At 39.6% G+C, this 19,596-nt stretch overlaps 4 protein-coding genes across 6 annotated transcripts in view; 1 reads left to right on the top strand and 3 right to left on the bottom strand.

Annotated features, from left to right (window-relative positions):
- trappc9 (trafficking protein particle complex subunit 9) overlaps positions 1 to 1,675 on the bottom strand; it is a 78,484-nt gene extending 76,809 nt beyond the window's left edge. For both annotated transcript variants that reach the window (XM_087787683.1, XM_087787682.1), the window contains exons 1-2: positions 1,627 to 1,675; positions 208 to 803 (exon numbers count right to left, since the gene is read on the bottom strand). In XM_087787683.1, coding sequence (XP_087643809.1) covers positions 208 to 791 — 584 coding nt within the window. In that variant the 5' untranslated portion in view covers positions 792 to 803; positions 1,627 to 1,675. The remainder of the gene's footprint in view (positions 1 to 207; positions 804 to 1,626) is intronic.
- A 388-nt stretch (positions 1,676 to 2,063) lies between these two features.
- Positions 2,064 to 7,301, bottom strand: sh3bgrl3 (SH3 domain binding glutamate-rich protein like 3). Its single transcript, XM_087787685.1, has 3 exons — positions 7,060 to 7,301; positions 3,599 to 3,766; positions 2,064 to 3,355 (listed from the first exon to the last, which is right to left on the bottom strand). The coding sequence occupies exons 1-3, from the start codon at positions 7,102 to 7,104 to the stop codon at positions 3,290 to 3,292; spliced, it is 279 nt and encodes a 92-aa protein (XP_087643811.1). The 5' UTR covers positions 7,105 to 7,301; the 3' UTR covers positions 2,064 to 3,289.
- Positions 7,302 to 9,809: 2,508 nt separating this feature from the next.
- Positions 9,810 to 12,450, bottom strand: paqr7a (progestin and adipoQ receptor family member VII, a). Of its 2 annotated transcripts, none has more exons than XM_087785971.1 (2): positions 12,330 to 12,450; positions 9,810 to 11,303 (listed from the first exon to the last, which is right to left on the bottom strand). In XM_087785971.1, the coding sequence occupies exon 2, from the start codon at positions 11,291 to 11,293 to the stop codon at positions 10,238 to 10,240; it is 1,056 nt and encodes a 351-aa protein (XP_087642097.1). In that variant the 5' UTR covers positions 11,294 to 11,303; positions 12,330 to 12,450; the 3' UTR covers positions 9,810 to 10,237. The 2 variants fall into 2 exon arrangements, with proteins under 2 accessions (XP_087642097.1, XP_087642096.1); XM_087785970.1 differs by having other exon boundaries at positions 12,326 to 12,450.
- Positions 12,451 to 15,927: 3,477 nt separating this feature from the next.
- On the top strand, positions 15,928 to 19,596 carry tmem222b (transmembrane protein 222b). The gene is made up of 6 exons (XM_087787687.1): positions 15,928 to 16,116; positions 16,380 to 16,464; positions 16,833 to 16,864; positions 17,598 to 17,694; positions 17,781 to 17,911; positions 18,914 to 19,596. Exons 1-6 carry the CDS (start codon positions 15,998 to 16,000, stop codon positions 18,999 to 19,001), a joined length of 552 nt encoding a protein of 183 aa, XP_087643813.1. The 5' UTR covers positions 15,928 to 15,997; the 3' UTR covers positions 19,002 to 19,596.

A 19,596-nucleotide genomic window follows, 5' to 3' on the forward strand; every position in this document is an offset into this window, starting at 1 on the left:
ACAAAGACAAAACAAAATAAGAAATAAATAAAAAGGGTTAAGGTGCCTGCTTCATATTTTCTGCGTTTCTTTTCTTCTGTGAGCCAGAAGGAAAATTGAATCTAAATTTTAAGGCTTTCACCCAACAATTTGTGTTTTCATTGTATTTGCTCCTGGAACCAATTTGGTTGTGTTAAGCAACACAGAAGTACATGAAGGATTTCTCACCTGCTGTCAGTGTCCAAACCCACAAAGTCCTTCTTTTCAAAAGGCACACAAAGCAGAGGGATCTTGTCACCAGACTTGTCTGTAGCTCTGTCCAAACGCTTGGACTCCAGGACTATAAATATTGACTCCACAAAGTCCTCGATCCTCTTCTCCACATCAGAGCAGTCCTCAAACCCGGGATAGAAGACCACGTCTGTACGTGGCTGCTCCGCGATGTCCCCTTGAAGCCCAAACACCAGCAGCCGGGAGTCGTACAGCGTAGAGCTGTAGATGTCCTTCTGGCCATGGAACCTCTCAGATATCTGTGGCCAGTCCTTGGACGAGTCGCAGTTTGTGATTGAAATGAGGCCAACTACCTTGCGGTGAGTCTGGAAGTCCCCCCACTCGTTGTTTTCGGAGAGGTAGTGGTGGCGATATCGGATGTAAAGGAGGCGCTGAGAGTTCTTGATGCTCACTTGGCTCACACTAGCTATGCGCTTATAGATTTTGAAAAACTGGTCCTCAGGAACGAGGCCCACAGGCTGGACCACTACAAGTACAGTTTGATGGTCTTCTGCACATTGCATGTAGTCCGGAACACTCATCTTCACATGTGGCTGCACAAAAAGAAAAATGTAAGGGGAAAAAAAACAAGAAGATGCCAAAAATGCAATAAGATAATTTAAAATTGGAACAATATAATAAATATTAATAAGTTTTAGGGAGCAAAGGCTAGTGAGAAGACATTAACAACAATGTTCACATGCTTTTATGGAGGTTGTGTATTTGGAGAAGCTTTAAAAAGGAAATACATGTCCTTTTTTTTACTTTAAAAGTGGTTTGTTTTGATTTATTGTTATCCAGAACACTAAGACCTCGGAGTTAATGAATAAAATAATAACGAAAAACAAAACCTATTATCTATGTGGAAAATATAATGTTCAACGGTAGAAGTGTATTTTATATTGGGAAAACAAAACAAACAGTACAGAGGTTTGACCAAAACATAGAGGAAAGCAATTGATATAGAAATGCCGATTACATTGATATATCTTTTTATTACCATTATATTTGACTTATATAGAAAAATGGAAAGTTATAATAATAACATTAATAATAACATTTATCTGCGAAGTGACAGAACAAACAGCTATGTTTTTTTAGCCTTGAGTTGTCCAGTCTTTTTAATACTGCATCGAATGTCACATGTATCACACTTTAAAATAGTTTGAAACATCTTGTGAAAGTAGCTGTGACTGACAGCCGTGTACACTGGTCTCAGCTAGCTAGGTTCGGCTAACCTCGGTGTAGCTCTTTTTCGCGGTGCTCTTTTAATAACACGGTTTTATGTCAATTGACCTCAGTAGTTTTGTGTTCATTTTAAGCAGACGCAAATGGCGAGTAGTTGTTCATTTAAACATTGAATGAAACTCATGTTACCTTAGCAGTGAGCTGTCAAACCTTCTTTAGCTGCAGGACATAAACAACTCTACTTCCGTATTCCGATTACTTTCAAAATAAAGTGGATCTACGGTATAGTGGAGAAAATTGAATGATTATACACGTTTGATTATTTGGATGTTCTAAAAAATGTATGTTAATGAAAAAATCCATTCAAAGAAAACGTATTGAGTCCGCGCAAAAAAAGCTTTGTAACGAGCACGGAGTATTACTCTGAAACGCCTGCTTCCGCTTGTTTTGGAAGCCGGTTCCACTACATATAGAGAACCAATTAAAAAGAAAGTCGACCTTTTCTTTCACATAATAATGTAACTAACACTTATACACACTACTTTTCGCCTAAAACAACCGTGAACCTTAAATCATCTTCACATCACAGTGATTCAGTGATTTATTGAAGTCATTGAAGAACCAAGCTCATTTGACAAATTTTATTTTTCAACCCAGTTCTCACTTTTCACAATCTTCTTGGAAGACAACAGAGTTTGATTGCACGTTTTCTTTCTATTTCCATAAAGAAGACCAACATGAGTTGGTCCAAAAGCAAAGCAGGAGTTACGACAAAGACATGGAATGTGGAGGAAGTGCTCATCGGTACAATCAAATCCATCAGCAGAGGAAACAGTGCGGATAATCAAAGTGGAAATTGAACAGAGGACGTCTGGCTCGTGTTGAGTTGGTCCACAGTTTAAGACATTAAAAAAAGACAACGACAGAGAAGAATGCATGTATGCTTATGTTTAAGAAATACCTGGATTAAAGATACTTCCTAACAATACTACAACAGGTCCCTCTAAATATCTTTACATGAGGCAACTTGTGGCTGCAACTTCACATGACTGCATCTGGACACTGAACGCAACAGAAGTAGCAACATCTACACCGTCATGAACATCACAATGGAGAACAAGCATCACGTCTGCCGCCAGAGCGCATCAAGCTTTCATTTCTTAAGATCTTCTGGAATGTTAGCATGTAAAATACACTGTTTATTAATCAAGTCAGCCTTTGGTATGATGTGTGCAGAATTGTGCAGATACAGTTATTATATTAGAATGTGTCATTGATTGAAACAAAATGGTACTGTAGGCCGTGTTACATCGAGATAACTAAGATGGACCTTCCGTCCATGTTTGCACCTGTAGGATTTGGTTTGAGTGACTTTGTTTACAGCCCATAAGAACTTTCTTACTAATATGCTAAACGTTTCACAGGTTCACAAAAGGTGTGTGACAAGTGATTTATTGTAATTAATTAATTAATTAATTAATTGTCTTCCAACTGCGGTTTAATGTTTGCGTAGTCAGGGGTAACACAATATCAATCTCACTATGCTATACACCATCCTGCCACTAGAGTGCACAGTGAGGTATTCTAATTAGAAAGGGGGGGGGAGTATTGTGAATTGATGTAATTTTAAATTTTAAAGATGACAATTTCAAATAACATTCAATAGCCAGGTGCAAACATATACTTTTACTACACAAGAAATAGGTATGTCGAGGACATGTGCACTATTTTTGATGTGTGCGTGTTTACGTGTGTGTCATCATTTGGCATTCCTGAATATGGCAGAGAAAAATGGTTGGACATTGTCAGTGATGGAGACACTTTGAGCCTCAGAAGGGGAACTGTGATATCTTCAGGCCAGTTTCAGGAATTGCTCCACCGTATCTGCCTCCACAGCGTCGGTAAACATTTCGTAATTCTGAGAAAATGAGCAGCAGAAGATTAGTCCAAACATGACACAGCTACATTACAGCAACTATCTCAACAGAATCATCAGGAAATGCTTTCTCTTTTAGCTAAACAATAGTGTTTAAAATCCTGCTGTACATGGTAATAGTCAGATAATGTCATCACATTCATGCAAAAGGGGAGAAAAGTCTGGAATCTATTTAATGCAACACATAACAGGAAAAGAGTCAAAGAACATTCTTGGCCTCCTCACCCCACAGTACTGATCCTCGTTGAAGAGCTGAGGCGGAGCGGCCGCCGGGTCTCCTGCTTCTGCTCTCATCTTCTTCAGGAGTTCACCATCGACTGAGATATCCACGAGCTCGTACTGGATACTCTTACTGTCCAGGATTCTCCTCACGTCAGACTGTTGAGATTTCACCTGGTACACAAGAGCAGGAGAAGTTTGTTAATGGGTTTTTGCTTATCTTTCGGACCAGCAACAGAAAGATAAAAGTACATTTAGTTTAATAGTTTATTATTAAAATACATGTCATGACAATCTGGGCGGAACACTCACTTTTGTCATCTACAAGTCAGAAGAGAACAGCATAAATATCTTGTAGTGACAAAATCTTTTATAGTTACTTTACTTTTTTTACCAGTCAATGTTTAAATATTCGTTTCTTCATCTTTTAAAGATCAATAACTCACTGGTAGTTTTGTTAATATTTATTTGAGTCGTTGCTTTGCTCCACAGTCATGGTACTTGCTGAACTTTAGTTCCTTTATGTTTGTTTTTGCTGAAGCATTTCCAAGCCAGAATGAGGTTTACCATTTTGTTTTAAACAGAAGTGGAAGTAGTACGTCATAAAGACATTAAAAATACATTTATTTTGTTTTCTAGATATTTAAAAGCATTACAATAAATGATAATATTCTTTATTATGTATATCATTTTTAAGACTTTTAATAGTAATCTATTGCTGTGTCTCAAATCGCATACTAGCGTACTAAAAGTTAGTATTTTTAGTGCTTTAGTGCGTCTCAATTCTTAGTATGCGAAATTTAGTGCGCCATGCACACTAAATTGGCGTACTAACACGCCCACAAAACTGAGCATGGTTCGATGGACACTAACCACCCTAAACAGCTGCCATCTTAATGAGGTTTTAAACGGAAGTTACGTCATATATAAATGCATATATATGCGTATACTTACAGGTGCATTTTCCGCAGCAGTAGGAGGATAAACACGTCTTCGCTGCTGATACCAGCTTAAATATCTTGCGATTATTTCGCTTCTCATATTTTTTCTTTATTTCTTTTTCCAAACTTGCAAAACGTGCTGCCAGCAGGTGTCGGCGAAAGAGTTCAAACAGCTGGTTGAAACATAGTTAAATAGAAGTAGAAGAAGAAGCTGTCATGTGATTTCCGGTTAGTGTGTAGCAGCAGTGTTTGATTTGAGACATACTATCTGTGGAGAATTTGCGTACTAGTTAGTACGTACACTAAACTGATGCATACTAACTTCTAGCATACTAAGAGTAGTATGCGATTTGAGACACAGCATATATCTTGATTTTTGTAGCAACAACGCATATTTGAGATTTCAAGAGAAATCTTCAGGTGGACATTGATGAAGATCATGCTACAGTTCTTAATAAAGAGAGAGCATGTGCGGAGATACTGGATTCTGCTTGTCTTTACTCTACATATGTGTTCCTGCAGCCTCACATTGTACTTCCTGTCAAACAGGAAGTCGGTTGTGTAATTAGAGAGGGTGCCACTGCCATCTGTAGCAGCAACTCATCTTAGAGTAAGAATAGTTAGTCAAGTGGTGTCAGGTGTTTAAAAGTTGTTTGTTAACATCATCATCCGTTTCAAATGAGGAACCGTACCCTTGTGGTAAAATTTAAAAAAAAACTTGGGAGTTCCTGTTTCTGCAACAACATTTGCAACAGCACAGAGGTTTTTAATATGTGAATTGTCTTTGTAAGATACACTGTACAACTTCCTCTTTTCCAATATAAAGCAGGTTAGTCATTTGCTGCACTCACATTTTCCAAGTTCAATCTGGTCCATCATAGAGTCACCAGTTGATCCTAGCTCGAATGTTAGTAAAAATAGTTCTTTTAATAAAAAATGACCATGTCAAATCTTAAGCTAGATTGTTTATTTCCGTTATCGGCAAGATTCTTCAACAATGAAACACAATGAATTAATACAACTTTCTTCAAGCGTATGTTCACGTCATATACTATAAATGTGGGCGAGTCATTTCAATTTTTCCAGAGTAAAAACACTTCCTTATCAGTAGGTTAAGCCCATTAGGTCACAGGTCACTTCCTGGTAAAAGATTATTTCAAGACACGCCTTAGCATAAGAAGAATAACTATGTAAAGATTTTTTTTTTTTCTTCCCTATAGTCTGTTAATTATTTTTAAATAGCAGTAGAAAAGTCTAGCTATTATTTAAACAATACTCTTTTGATACAAAATGTTGTCTGGGCTACACTTCATCAGAATGTGAGCACAAAACAGCCATCTAGTTGAGGTGTCGGAAAATATCAATACACTCATTTATTGCAAAAACATTTTAACAAAACTGTGTCGATTCAACAGTTCAAACTATCGAGTTTCTTTACATTTCAAGAATAATTTAGTGCTTTAAAATCATATTTTATTTTGAATCATTGACCTTTTACGATTTATATTTTGAGTGTGAAAAAAAGGTGGAAAATGTAATAATTTGATATTTTTATTTATGTTTAATACGCAAATATTTATTGTGTTTCTTCATTTTTCTGTTGCAATTAAACTTCCGTCCATTAGAAGGCATCAGTCAAATCGAAACAATGAAATGCCATGAGATCCCGGCAACGACTGAGGACGAGAGGATACAGTCGTCTCCAGTAGCTTTGTGAGCCAGTGTTTGGACGTATTTTGGTTTCAAAACAAATGAAGGCAGTTACGACTTCATCTAGGGTTATGTGGTCTGTAAATTCTGCAACATCAGAATCAAGTACTCGGACAATACTACTTATATATCACCAGATTCTTACAAACACACACCTCTACAAGTTAAGAGTGACAGTTGTGTTTGGTTTCATATACACTGATAATGGCTTTAATCCAAGAGCCCTTTTAGAAGCGTCCAGTAAAAGAAGACTTGATCTGTTTTTGTGCTTTGAAACGAGAGGTTCAAACAGAACATAAGTAAAACCATATGGGGGGAGAAACAATGAGGGAGGAGTCAATAGTTGAGGATGTTTCAAACAAACTACAGTTAAAAAGGTTTTAAAAAAAAGTCACATCAAGTCAGAGAAGTAAAGATCCAATAAAGTTTAGGGGCCTGCTGATAAGAAAGGTGTAAAAGAATGTCAGAAAAACACCATTATAGTTCAGATGAGTACAATATGTGCAGAACTCTTTACATTTGTTTCAGTAAGTTGGACGTCGAGTTGTAACTTCAGAAACGCTGCGGTGCATGACTCATAAATGACACGTATGCAGACTTTGTGTATGTATTAAAGAAACTATTCATCCTGGTCGCCACGTGTAGCGGTTTTAAAAGTGCATGTAAATGTACATGTTGTGTTGGAAGGAAGCAGCGACGGGCCGCGTCAGCAGGAAGCTCTGGGTGGATCTACACGTCCGTTAGCATCCACGAGCTAACAACACACGAACGGACCATCTTTAAAGGGTTATTTTGCAGACGGACTGGAAGACTCACCGTCCGGGACGGGCTGACAGTGGTGTAGTACAGTTTGATCCCCATTGATATTTCTGCTGCTCCGCCTTGTCTTTGCGTGGATGCACTGTTGCTGCTGCTCCTCTCTCAAGCGCACTGTTACACTGACCAACTTCCACTTTGTTATTTTCAAAATAAACCCATAAAATCCAGTCCCTCCCCCCATTACATTTTATAACACTTATTTTCTGTGTGTATTTGCACCAGTTTTCGAAAATTCAACACGGAACTCCTGTTGTGTTATCAGTTTTATCTTGTCCTTTAAAGTATATTCTTTATTGAGTATTGTTTTGATTGTTTAAGCGCTTTGTGACCCTGGTCTGGAAAAGCGCTATACAAATAAAAATTACTTACTTACTTACTTACATATTACTGAAAGATAAGCAATAGCAAACTATTTATCTTCAGGTATTTCTTTTTTTCAAAACTGTTTGAGGTTTGTTGAGGTTTACCATAACAGTTAGTATTTAGTAAGAAGTGTGGGTGTTGTAATGTAACTTGTTATTATGACATCAAGAGCAGCAGCCCAAAAAAGCCACAAAACTAAATGTGCCTAAAGATCGAATGTGATGACATAAAAAAAATAAATGTCTTTATCTCTGCATTCCTGCCTCACACAAAGTACAGGACAGTGAGTTCAGAGAGTGGCCTTGATAGAAGACCCAGACTTGGGGACGAGGTGATCTTTTCATGTTTAGATGTGAAGAGGACAAACTCACAAAGAAAGCAGGCGCTCCCATTTAGTTGAGTCAGGCACAAGGAATGTGGGAGAGCGTCCAGAAAAACAGCACAATTCAGCTGATTCAGAGTTTTTATCTGAGTAAGTGAACCCTGGCGGACCAGCACACCCTGGTACACACACACACACCGTCTCTCATCATCGGCCCTCAGGAAGAAACCTTCTCTGGGGTATAAAGCTTTCTTCATTTGATGTTGAGTCGGTGGCAAAATAGCAGTGTTTTATAGAAATCCCACACCTGTCCAGAATCTTTTACGTAATCATTTTGTGTGAATCAGATATACAGGCCTATATGTATGGTGAAATTTCAATGCAGCTTCCCACATAGAACGGTGTCAATATTATTGTAATTCAAGGCCATTTAAACACAAATGCACTTTATCGATGCTTTGAAACTTCCTCTCAACTTTTTAAAGATGATGAACCTGAGTGGAAAGATTTCAGATGACCTGGTGTCTATACAAAATGTTTTCTAATTCTATTTGTGAAGCAACAAAGGGAGAAATCGAGCAACAATCAAGATTTTTTTTTAAATAAAGTCATTACTTAGTAACCATGACTTGAATCCACGTCGTCTGCCAACCGCTGGGAGGAATCATTTCTTTCACTACGGTAGCAGGACCCAAACACTTCTTTCACTTAAAAAACTTTTTTGTAAAGTTACGTTTATTTGACCTCATTCAGTTCCAAATGTCTAATGTTAACAATGATTAGAGCAGCCTTGTTATCAATCAAGTGTGTATCATGTTTGTAAAGACAAAAGAAAACATGGACTGCTTTGAAAGAACTGTTCAGTACAATGTCATAGCTATTGATCAAGATAACATGGAACTAGGGCTTAGTGCAATATTTGACATTGGTGTCTTGAATTGCGATATCCATATTAGCGATATTTTTTTTCTTTCACTTAAAAATGTAGCCGCGTGCGTACTGTAGGGGAGGTCCGAGGCTTAGATGAGGAAAACTCAGCCATATTTCCCTTTCCTTTATTTCCGCACTTCGGTGCCGACATGATCGTAGAAAAATATCACTTATAACGCTCAGTCTCGCAGGACTTGCATCGGTTTCCTGCGAAACTGAGTGACATCAGAGAGGAGCTGCCAGCGCATCACGATATCATCAAATAAATAATAAGAAGACAGGTTTACACTTGTTTGGAAGTTCTGCGATCTTATAAGAAAACAACTGAGACGAGATGAAAAGTTCTTACAATATGTTGCTTTAGCAATGGGGGTTGAAAGAGATGAGTGGCTGGATCACTACTGTTTGAGTAGATCATAAGTTAGTATTACTTCCATGTATATAGTGGGCCGCGCTAGAGATGTAAACGACAACGAGACATAGAAGTACAAATTGACAATTTTACAGAACGTGACACCGATTGGTCGAACTGCGTGTTTAAGAAATAAAAAAAAAAAGATCAATTATCGCAAATGTTTTCAATATGCATATCGCATGTGCCAATATTGCAATATCAATATTTTTTCGATATATCATGCCGCCCTACATGGAACATTTCTATATATTATTTATTAAATTATACTCTTACGATACGTTTTTCTTCTTATCATATTTGTCCAAACTAATATATACCATTTGTTGTACCAGATATTAAAATCAACAAGACATTGAAGAAAACAAGGTGCAAGAATATGTTTTCTACACTGTAAGCAGAGAATGTAAATTAAATTAATTTACACATTTCATTGTTGATTCTTCTTTTTACCTTTTTCTTATGTTAACTCTGCGTTTCAAATTTCTTCAATTGATTTTACATGAAAGAGTTAAAAAGTGGGAGAGGCCTTAAGTTGTTGAAGTCCAATGGACTCTGGGGTCAGTGACTGAACAGAACCACGATGAAGTTGACCTAAATTCAAGTCATAACCAAGATTTTAGAGCATGCTTGCATGTGATTTCATTAATTTCTTCAATCTGTCCAGGTACTATCCAGACTGACTTACAGATGTTTCTAAAAACAAAAGCATCAACAAAACAATGTTAAAAGTTAGTTTATTGTTCATGTGGAAGCCTTTATACCTTAGAAATCGAGGTAGATCTAGGCTCTGGCAGAAAATGTACAAATACAATAGTTAAAAAATCCTCTAACAGTTCAAGGACATTAATAAAACCTATTTTTTACAGACAGTAGGAATGAACATAAATAAGACTACGATGCAGTGCGTATCAATGAGGTTAACATTAGCAGGAGCTGAAACAGAACATTTACCAGTGATTTATCTTGTTTTGGAACCTGAACGATAACGACAGCTATAGGTTCAAACTTTCTTCTTCTTGGCTCTTCTTGAAGAAGTCACCATTTATAGTGCAAACAATAAAACTTGTGTTGCGTCACATTATGTGTTTGCGCTCAACTACTGCCATTTTTTTATGCACTTACTTTCTTTTTATGAACTGTATCAATTATTGAGACTTGTCTATCACTCGTTTTGTTTTCCGGAGCACGCCGGCTGCCGTCAGCAGGCAGCCGGCGAGCGTTAGCATGTACAGGCCGACACAGAAGGCAGCATCTCCGCTCTGATGCAGACTCAAGTACACCTGCCTCCGAGTCTCGTAGTCGAGAACGGATGCATGGATCTGACTCAAGGTGCAGCACGACAGGAAGAAATGGAACACCTGGTGACTGTGACCCAGGAAGTCACAGCGTCCGGGGCAGCAGCTCTCCGGCACCGGCACCGAGAAGAAGACGGCACAGCAGAGGAAGAAGCTAACCTGGCCAAAGTGGTAGACGATGGCGGGGTCATCGGCGGCTGAAGACCAGGATAGAAATCTCCCCATCAGAGGGGTGCAGTCCCAGATATATGCCACGGACGACGGCACCACCTGGCCCACCTTTCGCACCCAGGTCGGTAGGCTGTGGTTACGGTATTTGCCGTAGCAGCATCCGAAACACGACAGACAACTGAGGCACGCCGCTACCACCATGAAAAAGCCGCTCACCCTCCCATGGTAGCCCTCGTCAATGCCGTAGTAGAAGTGGCTCACGGCGCTGCCGTATTGATACTGAGCCACCCCGACGTAGTCCAGGAAGAAGAATGTGTAGTGGCACAGCTCTGACTTACCACCGAGCAGGTGGGCGGTGGCGCTGAGGGCTGAGTAGGTCATGGCGGACAGGATGAGGATGAGGAGCGGCCACGAGTGAGGATCTCTGACGAAGTCCACGGACTCTGTGATCTGGCAGAGTTTTAGAAGGAACACCAAGAAGGCGAGAAGATGGGTCCAGACGTTGACGGTTTCGTTGTGCCGCTGAAACAAGGACAGGACGTAGTAACGCCAGCTCTGATGCAGAGGGCGGTAGCCGCTGAGAACGTAGCGCTCCCTGAAGTAAGCGGGAACATCCTTGTCCTTGACGGTGCCGGGAACCGAGGGCGAGGACTGAGTCAGGAGCAGAGGGAGCTGCTTGATCTGCTGCAAGCTGATGAAGACTCGTCCAAGTCTGTCCATCACCGTCGTCGCCATGATGGTAGGGCTGCAGGGAAACAGTAAAGGTTTTGTTCAGGTGATGATTTACCACATTTAATATAATATATTAATATATTAATATAAATCTAAAGAACATCTGACAACCTGGACTTCATAAGACCAGTGAGAGTAACGATTAGTAATAAAACTAAACCTTTATCACGTTATTATTATCGTCTTATAACTTCTTTTTTCCTAGTTACCCTTTTCTAAAAAACATTGGTTTTATAAAAAGGTTTTATGGACAGAATTTCTCAGTAAATTCATTTACAAGGTTTGGTAACCACAGGTCACTCTTTTTGGGAGATGATTTGCTGTTGGTTCCTCAAAACCTTCAGTCATCACTTTGTGAATTCCCACCCAAATGGGAAGCATTTTAATGAAAATCCACTCCCCCGAATCTGAGGCCATGGTGCTCAGTAGGAGGCTGGAGTCTAACCAAGCCGTTTAGGGCAAGGAGCGCAGGACGTGAGTCTGTGGCAGGGAACACAAAGACATACTCACCATTCACACACACACTCACACCTACAGACATTATCCCCGATGTTCCCAATTCTGTTTCTTTTTTAGGGCTCTGGGAGGAAACCGGAGTGAACATTAAAGATAATTCTATGTTCGGTCCAAGTTGGTATGTGGTCCTCAAAGAATCTGATATTACCTGTTTCAGTGTATAACATTGTATTTTACAGTCTTGCTCCCGGCATCTTTCTCAAGTGTGAAGTTACAGCACAAAAAACGACATACCGTTGTTATGAAGTCACAAGGAAACTGTTCTATGTAACAGGAATATCTGTTCCTGGACTGGGTCTTCTCATTCATGTGTCTCTCGGGTAGGAATAATATTTTACCCCAGAGGAGAGATGGAATTTCAAGCCAGTGTGATGCAAGTCTAAACAAGAACGTTTAATGCACTGAGAGCTCTGGCGCCACACTTCAATCCAACACACAGAGAGGAGGAAAGACGACAATCTGGAGACAAACTTTTTCATAACTTCACTCTTCTATGACGTAGATGAAGATGTTCTTTACCTACTGTGTAGAAGGTTGATCCCAGGTGCGAGATTGAAGACAGATCCCAACTTCTGAGGTCGACACTCACATCACCTTCCAGCCACTTCGATCCATTTCTCCACCAAATGCCACCTGTGGGGCGTCTCCTCTCGTTCTAAAGAGTGTGAACTACAGACCTCCTCCTCCTCCTCCTCCTCTCCTCCTCCTCCTCGTCCTCTCAGAAACGCTTTCACAATATCTGTCAAGCTACCTGTGTCATAGCCAACCGGAAGTAAGAGTAAAACCAGCAAATTAAAAATTTTCATTAATTTCAAATTTAATGGTTTTAATGCCAATGTATTTTTTCTTGTTTTTTTGCATTTGCCTAATTTCCTTAATGCTTTTTCTATGGTTAATTTCCTGCTGACATCTCATTGATTTTATTTGCAGTTACTGAAAGAGTGAAATGTTCATTACATTATCATTGTGTCCTTTTAGAAACGTTTGCACGTTACAGCTACAATATGTAGTTACTATTTAACACTGAAAAATATCAGACACAATCAATCCAACTGAGCAGTAAAATAACACATTTTGTAACTCGAAAAACCATAATTTGACTGCATGAGGAATGTATGTGCACAAAAACCTACTGGAGCAGTAAACAGGCCGGTTCAACAGGTCAGTACACTGAAAGATAGTCGGATGACTTCCTGACCATTAACCAGTTAAGAAGTGATAATGGTCGTCTGTCAGTATCTCAGAAAATATTGTTTTACACTTAACAAGCAAATCAGTTGTTTTTTTGTTGTTGTTTTTTCAGGTGGATTTGACTTAACACAAGACTTAAATACTACTCAGTTTCAGGTTTTTCAGTGCACATCTTATGTCAGACATATAGATAGACAAAAGCAGCAAAAACAAAAAGGCAGGCAGACATTTAGACAGACAAACATACACACAGACAGACAGACAGACAGACAGACAGACAGACAGACAGACAGACAGGTAAATTAAAGCCTCTTTAGGCAACAGATAAACAAACGTTTATCCTGTGATACCTCTATCTTTCCTACAGCATGCCCATGTAGTTGGTTTTCTCACCACGAGACGGCGCTGTTTTATTGAACTTATGACTTTGTTTTGTTCCAAACATTGTGTTAGACAAGTACCTGCATCTGATAAACACTCATAAAGGGTTGTGGTATATACGTATATATAGAAGCTTATATAAAGATTCCAATGCTTGGATTCATTATTAACTTGTGTCTTTTTGGGTGTTGATGTTAGTGTTTGGAATATACTCTGATACTCGTTGTTTTAAACAGAGATTAAAAACATTGCTTACTATCACCATTTTAGCTCATTTTGTTGCATGTAAAAAAGTTCAGAGGTCTGATCACAAATCTGAAAATTCGCAATTAAAATATGGCCCATAATCTTACACGCCTGGCCTGGATCCGCCCTGGGCTCTCCTCCTAGTTAGACTGGAATCAGAGTTGTTTTTAAAAGGTCCTCACTACCTCACCTGGCTTCTCCTCATGTGGAGGAGTATTGGTTCTACTCTGTGTCTCTTGTATCTACGATCTTGTTCTCGGGGTCACAGAGTTGGTGATCATACATTAGTATAGAAAGTTGGACGTTAAACAGCCCATTAAAGCAAAAGGGTCAAAGTTAGGAGAAAACATATCTTATCAAATGGTAAGTGGTAGATGTTAGTCAGGAGACCCGTCAGTGATGTTGACACTCAGTAATGAGAAACTCTTCAGCGAATCTTTCTGTTAAGTTCACTGACGCACATTTGCAGAACAAAGCCCTCACCTGACATTTTCTTCTCAGATGTTCAACAGCAACAACGTCACACCTACTGAACCTAAAGCTACGGAGCTTCTATTCTAATTGGGTTGGAGGGCCTACCCTCTTATTGAAGTGGCATTTGGAGAATTCCCACAGCTCTCTGATGATGAGCCCAGTGCAGCTTCCTTTATCACTGTCTGCTGGCTTTCGCTGACTAGTTTGTTTTTGCCCTTCGCACAATATATCACCTGTCACATCTAATAGGAGCTAGTATGGAGTATATAGAGCTGCTGTAGCTCCCTTGGGCTCCTCTTTTCTACCACTGCCATTGATAGCTCATTGTCTCTATTGTTCTGGGCTCTGGATTGTTTCATTTATCTCTCAGGAGACTTGGATCAGGCTGATGAACCCATGTGAAGCCATGATATCAGAGCTATGCTTAATAACCACAACTTTGGTGGTCAATTGATTTCTGTTCTCTCTATGCTCTGGTATCTTTTCGGCGATCTTGCATGGATGGATCGATGGATGCATGGACGGACGGACGGACGGACGGATGGATGAATTGAAGGATTGGTGGATGGATGGACAGATGGATTAATATAATGGATGATGGATGGATGGATGGATGGATGGATGGATGGATGGATGGATGGATGGATGGATGGATGGATGGATGGATGGATGGATGGATGGATGGATGGATGGATGGATGGATGGATGGATGGATGGAAGGAAGGAAGGAAGGAAGGATGGATGGATGGATGGATGGATGGATGGATGGATGGATGGATGGATGGATGGATGGATGGATGGATGGACGGACGGACGGACGGACGGACGGACGGACGGACGGACGGACGGACGGACGGACGGACGGACGGACGGACGGATGAATTGAAGGATTGGTGGATGGATGGACAGATGGATTAATATAATGGATGATGGATGGATGGTTGGATGGATGAATGGACGGATGAATGGACGGACGGACGGACGGACGGACGGACGGACGGACGGACGGACGGACGGACGGACGGATGGATGGATGGATGGATGGATGGATGGATGGATGGATGGATGGACGGATGGATGGACGGACAGTTGGACAGATGGATAGATGGATAGATGGATAGATGGATAGATGGATAGATGGATAGATGGATAGATGGATAGATGGATAGATGGATAGATGGATAGATATCGTTGGATGGACGGACGAACAGATGGATGGTTGAACAGACGGACAGGTGGACGGATGAATGGATGGATTAATAGAAACCAACCAAACCATCTTATTTTTTTCCATATTGTATTAACTTTGTACTTTTAATTCTAATCTCATATGAAAACACAAACGTATATTTATCTAATTAGTGTATATTTTTGTTGAAATACCAAGTTAGAGAAATCAATGGTAAAGATTCTATCTTCATGCCATGTGTTTTACACAGTACAGGTTTGAGACCCTTTATTAATCCCTCTGGAGATCTTGTGTGAGTTGAACACCAACACTATTTTTCACTCTGACGTTTCCCAGATAAGTATCTTTTCTTTCTATTTTTTTTTACTTATTCCGAGTTTGTTCCTCTGGATCTACTACTGCTGCGCTCACTACAAGAAGGCTCAGGGTTCACCATACCGGAAGCAGCTGTCACACCTATACCAACCCATACTTTTTTCTCGCAATAAACACTTACTAACTTCCGTGTTAGTAAATATGTGTGTATCGTACAAGATGATATGTGAAAGTATTTTCTCTTGTGACAATGTCGTCGAAAACCATTGTCATAATACATGATTAGGACCGTGAAGTTATTTTATTTTGACAGGTCCTGCTGACCTGCGGTGTGTCGTGTTCGCAGCTTGACTTCATGCAAGTGTTTTAATGAAGTTGACTTCCTTCAGCTGGCGATGGCGGATGATGTTGAGAAGGACAGCATGAGGAACTACAGCATCGCTTCTGAGAAGATAAACGCGGCCGCAAGCCGCTTCCCTCACTGCATCGTCTGGACGCCCATCCCGGTGTTGTCGTGAGTTCCTGTAGACGCGGGTTCGAGGGACCGAGTCATGGCAGCTCGGTTAGCTTAGCAGCCTAGCAGCAGCAGTTCAATCCTGTTGCTCCTACACTTTAGTGTCTGCTTTAATGTTACTTTTAATAACCGGGAATTATGAGTAGAATATTATGGATCGTTTGATCTCCTCATTAACTTTACAAATCGTTACCTTTTTATTATATGTATGAAATAAAACTATGTAACGAAAAATGATTGATAGGTTTTTGTTGTCTTTTCAGATGGTTGTTTCCTTTTATAGGGCACATGGGGATCTGCACGTCCAGCGGTGTCATCCGAGACTTTGCTGGACCTTACTTAGTATCAGTAAGTTGTCTTCACAACATTGTTTTGTTTTAGGAACTTTCTCAGTAGTTGCATGTTTATCAGTCAAATTGACTGTGAAAATAAGCCAATGTAGGTATTACGATTATAAATGGTTTTAAAATGGTCTAGAATTTTATGTGTATCAAGAACTCATTTAGATTGTCTTGGCAGACTTTCTACAGATGTTCAAAGCTGACTGAAATGATTCTTGTAGTAGTTTGACAAGGTGATATTTACATTTAATTTGTGAGGATAAATATTTAAACAACAAACGGAAATTAGTTAGTTATATATATATATATTACATTTTAATTTTATTAAAATGTAAATATCCAAACAATTTATCAATCAAATGTTTTTGTTTGCAGGAGGACAACATGGCGTTTGGAAGACCAACAAAGTATGTTGTATAACAAACCTCAAAGGTTTTCTCAAACAGTGCTTGTGACATCATGACTTGAGCTGTTGCTCAATGTCCATTTTACTGTTAAAGAAAAAGAAGTGTTGGAGTGAGTTAGTGGAAGTGTTATGGCTCAATAAAATGATCGTAATATACCAGGGGAGTAGTAGTGGCAACGTTTACCTATGTAGGTACAGGGATAACAAATGATAACTGTTTAATGACACGACAACAGTTGTTTTAGTACACTAGTGTTTATTTTACTTACACAGTGGGATAATGGTCCATCTATTTAATACTTCCTTATAGTAAGTGTTCTTGTCAACAACTTATTTGAGATTAAATTCCTTTTTGCTTGCATTAATATTTTAAGGACTTTATTTGATTAATACGGCTATGTAGGGGATGTAATGGAAATCGATAAGAAAGCAAGTAGAATTTGATTTGGGTTTAACTATAAGTTTAAAGGTCAATGTTGGAAGAGTTCATATCTGTGATGACTAAATGATTCTGCAGCGTTGTTAAATTCATTTAAAACTTTACTTCCTGGAGGAACAAAAGTCAACTGTGTGGTTTTGCACAGCCCAGAGAATTAATCAAACGCTGCAAAGCTCAGAAACATCTGTGACGGATTAAAAACGTTTCAACTTCACACAGTTTCTGCAAAGACAAACATGCTCCATCGAGCCAAGCATTCAGTGCTTTAGTTTGTAACCACATTTTCCGCCACCAGGTACTGGATGCTCGACATCAGCAAGGTGTACGGTAGCGGCTCCAACGCCTGGGACACAGCGGTTCACGATGCCTCTGAGGAGTACAAACACAGGATGGTAAACATGGTGCCTGGTCAATCCTACCATGTTGAGTTTACCAGTAATCTTGTCGTATCTCTCTCTCTCTCTCTCTCTCTCCACAGCACAACCTCTGCTGTGATAACTGTCACTCTCATGTTGCCATGGCGCTGAATCTGATGAAATATGAAAACAAAAGCACGTGGAACATGGTCAACCTGTGCCTCCTCACACTGATCCATGGGAAGCATGTCAGGTGAGGACAGATCTTGAAGCTCTGTTATGAGAAAGTTCACCTTTTCCAAACAATATTTTCCAGGACCTGTTGATTTTGTAATCCTTGGGTGTCTGCTCAGTTGTTTTGCTCGATTTAAATAAAGTTTTTGCCAGACAAATTTAAATCAGAACTAAAAGACACCAAGCACTAGCCATAATAACAGGTGAGGTTTAAACATGCATTTATTTTTATTGAAGCCTTCAGTGTTAATGTTCAGTTATGGCTTATATAAATCACAAACTTTTGCTCTTTTGATAACGAAATGTCAGAATCATATTTATTAGAAATAATTCAATACATTTTTGGCCAAACATTTAATATAATCCTCATATGCAGCCCTATCTGTTAGAAACATCATTTTCACTTAGTTTTTCTTTGACATAGATTTTCATTGTAATTTAAAAATTCATTTCTGAGTGAAAAATGATTTCCATGATCAAGCCCTGTGATTGATACTATGGTAAATTACTGATATATGTACTTCTCCTCCCTGGGCTGAGCGTAGTGATGAGATTAAAAAATAATAATAATAATTTGATTCCAACAATGAGGGTATTTGATAGTAACGGCAGAAAAAAGATTGATTATTGTGCAAGAGAACAAACAAGAAGCTTTGAATATGTGAATCGTTTGCACCCATGCTATGATTCAGTTGTTCCACAATAATTCCGCCCCATCTTTATAAAATATGTAATTGCCTTATTTGGCATTAGAAAAAAATCTGATAGAAATGATCTTATTCGGACAGCAGGTGGCAGTAGCAACAGACTCATGTGTGCATAATGAATCCTCACAAGATTTCTGGATCCACATGGAGGAAATTTGATTGCTTACAATCACGATCTAATTCTTATCGCTAACAATAAATGGCAAAGGATCACATGACCAGCAGAAAGAAAGTAAACTAAGAACAAATGTAGAACAATATACTGTATGTTTTGAGCAGTGATGTATCATCCCACAATGCATCTCTTCATTTAGCTGTGCTGGCTTCTTGAAGACGTGGCTTCCTTTCCTGCTCCTGATGGGACTCATCCTGACGGTTGTTTTGACCATCAATCTGCGGTGACCAGGAACTCCTGGAGATCTTCTTCCCGCCACCGTCAGAAAGCAGCCTTCAGCCTCTGTATGGGAACTTCAAACAGGACTCCACTTCTACTGTGGTTGAAAGTGTTGAGGTGACAAGCTATCAAGACTGTTATTGGGGGGGGGGCGGGGCGGGGGTTCTGGACATGCTGACGTTGCTGCTTTAATGGTCACAAACTCACTTTGAAAATAAGCTTAACTTCAGGTTTCAGGACACATGTAATGTAGGATTGGCTCTAGTTTGGAAACGGGAATGCCTTCAGGCCTCGACTGATCCTCGGGCCATGACCTCCGCCTTTACTTTCCGCTTTCACCAGCCGTTTATAAATCACTGAATCGCCTTCAGGAACTCTTGTGCCACGACTCGCCTCCAGACACTTGTTCAGACAAACATTTCCCCAAATCCTTCAACATTTGACCTCATACGAGTTTACATTTTCACCAGAGCATTGTATAAACTATGGATTTGGATTATAGGAACGAGATCTGTCCCTAAAACATGTCGGGTGCTTTTGTGTTGGAGTTAGCTGATTTGAAAGCCATGTGTTCACTAGAGCATCAATAAGAGATTTGATATC

Source organism: Callionymus lyra, chromosome 3 (genome assembly GCF_982586985.1).
Source record: "Callionymus lyra chromosome 3, fCalLyr1.hap1.1, whole genome shotgun sequence".
In the NCBI taxonomy this organism is placed as follows: Eukaryota; Metazoa; Chordata; class Actinopteri; order Syngnathiformes; family Callionymidae; genus Callionymus; species Callionymus lyra.